The sequence below is a fragment of the Ciona intestinalis genome, chromosome 4 (assembly GCF_000224145.3).
Source record: "Ciona intestinalis chromosome 4, KH, whole genome shotgun sequence".
In the NCBI taxonomy this organism is placed as follows: domain Eukaryota; kingdom Metazoa; phylum Chordata; class Ascidiacea; order Phlebobranchia; family Cionidae; genus Ciona; species Ciona intestinalis.
In genome coordinates, this window is record NC_020169.2 from 1,672,749 (window position 1) to 1,677,442 (window position 4,694).

General features: G+C 35.8%; 1 protein-coding gene across 1 annotated transcript; it reads left to right on the forward strand.

Annotated features, from left to right (window-relative positions):
• Nucleotides 1-6: 6 nt before the first annotated feature.
• LOC100174999 (polypeptide N-acetylgalactosaminyltransferase 4-like) lies at nt 7-3,486 on the forward strand. The gene is made up of 6 exons (XM_026834316.1): nt 7-101; nt 818-997; nt 1,378-1,509; nt 1,703-1,804; nt 2,275-2,420; nt 2,724-3,486. The coding sequence occupies exons 1-5, from the start codon at nt 60-62 to the stop codon at nt 2,356-2,358; spliced, it is 540 nt and encodes a 179-aa protein (XP_026690117.1). The 5' UTR covers nt 7-59; the 3' UTR covers nt 2,359-2,420; nt 2,724-3,486.
• Nucleotides 3,487-4,694: the final 1,208 nt, after the last annotated feature.

A 4,694-nucleotide genomic window follows, 5' to 3' on the forward strand; every position in this document is an offset into this window, starting at 1 on the left:
GAGGACTTTGCGCCGTCAACAGAGAGTTCTTTATCAACCTGGGGAGCTATGATGAAGGGATGGAGGTTTGGGGAGGAGAGAATCTTGAACTATCATTTAGGGTAAAGTACAATGTAGTATCAGGCTAATTTAATGTATAGTAAGGTGGAAAAGATGGGACACCATTAATACATACCATCCAAATATCCTGATCGTGTTTTAAACAATTAATAACGGTCTATGAGAGTCGTGAGGATTTTATAATTCTTTGAATGATTTTTGTTTGCTACCAAATAAGACTCTTTTATTTTATTTATCTTTGCATGGCGGACAGCGAGGACAGTCGTTATAAAACGTGTATTCTGTTTAATACCACTCATGTGCGCGGTACATTTGCATATAAAGGTCTGTCTTTTTAGGAACTGAAAAGCTATAGTTAAACCAATGGCAATAAATGTTCATTGCAGTTTTGGTTTAAAGTGCCTTGCTATTACCAGGAAGTTTGTTACATTTAGGTCTTACTTAAAGACTGAATTTCAGTACTTCATATAAGACTGCAACACTGTTGTTTTATAATACTGGGTATGTGCTATTTACATATAACATATGATGGTAAGATGCCCAATGTGCAAAAACAGAATATTTAAGTATATAACAGTATCCATAGCAGTATGTTACCCCGCAGTTTAATACACTTATTGCAATCTTTGTTTAAACGGTATTGTCACTACCGACAATTTTTCATTAGGCTTTCGGAAAGTCTTAATTGCTGGATTGAAATTCAGGCATAAACACCATATATTTCAATGTATATGTTTCATGATGTGTTTTCATACAGACATGGATGTGTGGCGGTTCAATGAAGGTATTTCCCTGCTCACATATCGGGCACGTATCCCGTGACCACAACACATACTCGCGTGCCCCTTTCTGGAAAAACGTGATGCGACTCGCTGAAGTATGGTTGGATGATTACAAGAGGCATTTCTACGTTCGAGTTCCACTTTCTGAGCGAAACGTAATTTAAAAATCAGGCATTTCATTTCTTGTGCTGTATGTGAATGAATGTAACTTACTTTATCCCCGGGTGGCCGGAAAACGACAGTCGTTATATAACACGAATGTTCATACCTTGCGCCAGCTCGCGAGTTAAGTATATTACTTGTGAGTTATTTTTTTGTGGATTTTTTCTTTTTTTGTGTGTGGATGGTAATTTTAACATCCCATTAGTGACCACTGGGTTGGAGCAATTGCCGTAAAGTGTCTTGCCCAACGGCACATTCACCCACCAAGGTAGCAACGACGAACCTTGAACCCATTACATCTGGGTTCGATAAAAGCGCGCTAACCCAACTGCGCCACGGCGCCGGACATCACATAACAGTGTTTTATTTACAGCAAGATGTTGGCGATGTCACAAAAAGAAAAGAGCTCCGACAGAGACTGAAATGTCACGACTTTAAATGGTATCTTGACAACGTTTTTCCTGAGCAGTCCGTACCTGAGGATAGACCTGGGTTCTATGGACCGGTACGACCGTCTCTGTATACGAATTCCAGAAATTCGATGTTTTTTTTAAGTAGTAACATCTTTTAATGAACAGGTAACAGTTAAACTTCAATGGTTTTCTTATTTTAGTCGACCAACAACTGTACAAATACTGCTTTAATTTAAATTAGTAACAAACTAACGAATGTAATGATGAGCCTATAAATGTTTGCAGATTGAGAGCGTATTGCTTAAAGATAATTGCTTGGACGTGAGCTTTGATGCAACGAATCAAGCTGTTGTTCAAATGTATCAATGCCATGGTATGTCGAACCAGGTAACAACAAAGGAGTGTTTTATTGTGATAAAATAATTGGGCATGGGGTTACATTTTATTTTAGATATAAATCTGTGAAGTACCGTTAGCACTTAAATCCCACATTTGCTGATCGTGTTTTTAACAAATAACAACACCTTTTAAAGTCGCAGGACTGCGGTTATTTAATTCTTAGGGTGTTCTTTGTTTACTGCCAAATGGAGTGGGAAAAAATAGCGGAAAGATGTCCCTTCCTATCCCAACCTACTATATAGTAGGGTGGGGAAGTTGTGACATCTTTTTCTCGTTCCATGTGGTAGTAAACAAGGAACATTCAAAGAATTGTAAAACTATATGCTCAAGAATCTCATAGACCGTTGTTAATTGTTTAAAACACGATCAGAATATTCGGGTATTATGCGCAAAAGGTGTCCCATCTTCCCCCGTTCTACTATATCTGCATTTTATTTTTATATTGTGTTACTTTACAGTTTTTTGAATACACCTCGAAGAACGAGATTCGTTATAATCAGGTAAGCGAAAAGTGCTTGGATGCAGTGGTGATGACGTTATAACTCAGGATTGTACATCAGACAAAATGATGGACAGTGAAACTCAGATCTGGAAGTTTGATTTGGTAAGGCAGATTTAATATCTAGTTGGCTGGGGGAAGATGGGACAACTTTTTATTTTATTTTTTCGTTCCATTTGGTAGTAAACAAAGAACATTCAAAGAATTATGAAACTGTATTCTCACGACCCCATAGACAGTTGTTAATTGTTTAAAACAGGATCAGAATATTTTGACATTATCTGCTAAAGGTAAAAGGTGTCCCATCTTCTCCCACTGTTATGTAATTTTATACGTTAATATGAGGTACGGTTATTTTTAATTGTTTTGTATTGCTGTGCTCTCATTTAATATACTTGTTTATTAAAGGGCGGTACTATAATAAACCAAGCAACCGGGAAATGCATAGAAGCTTCTCTACAACCGAATCTAATTTACAAAGCTGTGTTAAGGACATGTAATCCACAGTCAGATTCTCAAAAGTGGAAATTCCGGAGATAACCCTTACTCTGGATATAAGTTAGTGGCCATACCCTCCCCGCCAGGGCTGTATAATGTTTCTACCACGACGTATACCGTACTCAGACCTACTAAACAAATGTTTTGGGTATAAATCACTAGTATTCAATAAAATCAGGTTAGTTTGTTCGTTAAAACCGGAAGTCTGACAACCGAAGGTGGGATTGAAGTTTTAACCGATGTGTGGTTTAAAAATTACATAATGTTGTATGTTTATTACAAGGTGTATTTAGATAGCTTTTTTGTGTAATAACTTTGATCTTGTCGAAAATTTAGTTTACGAACCTTGTAGAAGCAAAATCAACTGAATGAGGATGAACACCTATAGTTGAAACGTTATTTAATGTTTGTTTTCGGTGAATGACAAATTTTGTTGCATTTTCAAGATTATTACTGTACTGCGCAAATATATGTGTATTGTAATGTTTCAAAGGTGTGTACTTGTTTAATAACTTTCTTAATTTCGTATTTTGCACAACTGCTTTCTATATGAATATACAACGTGTTATGTTATTTCCATCGCTTTGGAAACTCTTGTTTTCCCTTGCTACCGTATTTAAAATCATTTTCCAGTAGACCTTGGCAGCTAAATACAAAGCAAGAATTCTTCTGACAACGGTTGTTTAAGTGTAACACTACATGACGTCAGGTGGCGCCCTAGTTTCAATTACTCTTGCTATATCCTTACTTAAAGGCTACATACCTTTCGTATAAGTTTTTTCGAACAAAAAAAAAACGCACAAACCTGAAAAAATTGTCGCCGGGCTACGGTTATATAATTTTGTATTTTTATTTACCACCAAATGGGTCAAGAAGGGAAAATGAAAACTTATTTTATGTTACCTTGTCCTATATGTGGTAATTCGTAAGTAGGCACAAGGTAAATTATATAAAATATAACATCTGTTGTTGCGTTTATTCATTTAATAATACTGGAATATACAAAGCAAAAAAGATTAATTTGCTGAAAATACTGCTGAACTTTGAAAGTTTGAAGTTGAGTAAGTGTAGCGTTTATTAAAGCACTTACTGCTGCTTGTTGATTATATTAGGGTTTATAAATATATTACTCGCTCGTGCCCAATCAATGCCAGGTTTTTTACCTGACAGCCGCCGACAACAAGCAGCTTAATACCAAACTCAAAGTGCATACAGATTTTATTTTTAACCTTGTCGCCCGGTGGCGACCGAGTGCAATATCACCCTTATTATCATGACGTAAAATCCACCACAGCTAACCAGAGAAGAATTGATTATACAAAACAAAACGTATTAACTTTTTTAATACTAAACATTCTATCAACCATAGTTTTTTTAAGTTTATCTTGCGCCTATTTACATTTGTGGAAGTTTCTGTTAATTTATTTTACCATAATAACTGACGTGAACACCTGACATGTTGTACACAGTATTAACATTTTGAAAACATGTATAAAAAAGTTTGTTCAATATTGTATTTTCCATAACCATTTGTTGGTACTTTTAATTTCTATCACGTTGCTGGTCAAAGTACTTGGTTTATATTGCGCAATCATATATATAGTGGGGTGGGGGAAGATGGGATACCTTTAATACAAAATATCCAAATAGCCTGATCGTATTTTAAACAATTAACAACGGTCTGTGGAAGTCGTGAGGCTACGGTTTTATAATTTATTGAATGTCATTTGTTACTACCAAATGGAAAGAGAAAACTAATCGAAAAGGTGTCCCATCTTCCCCCACCCTACTATATATTTGGGGCCTCTTGGATTTCTTCGTACCTTTCTTACCAAAACTGTCTATAAATAAATACTTTGCTTTCTTTTCAAAGCTGTATGT

Coding starts and splice junctions, on each gene's coding strand:
- LOC100174999 (XM_026834316.1), top strand. CDS start 60: ATGGAGGTTTGGGGAGGAGAGAATCTTGAACTATCATTTAGG. Junction 1,510..1,702: donor GACCTGGGTTCTATGGACCG/GTACGACCGTCT, acceptor AAATGTTTGCAG/ATTGAGAGCGTATTGCTTAA. Junction 1,805..2,274: donor GCCATGGTATGTCGAACCAG/GTAACAACAAAG, acceptor GTTACTTTACAG/TTTTTTGAATACACCTCGAA.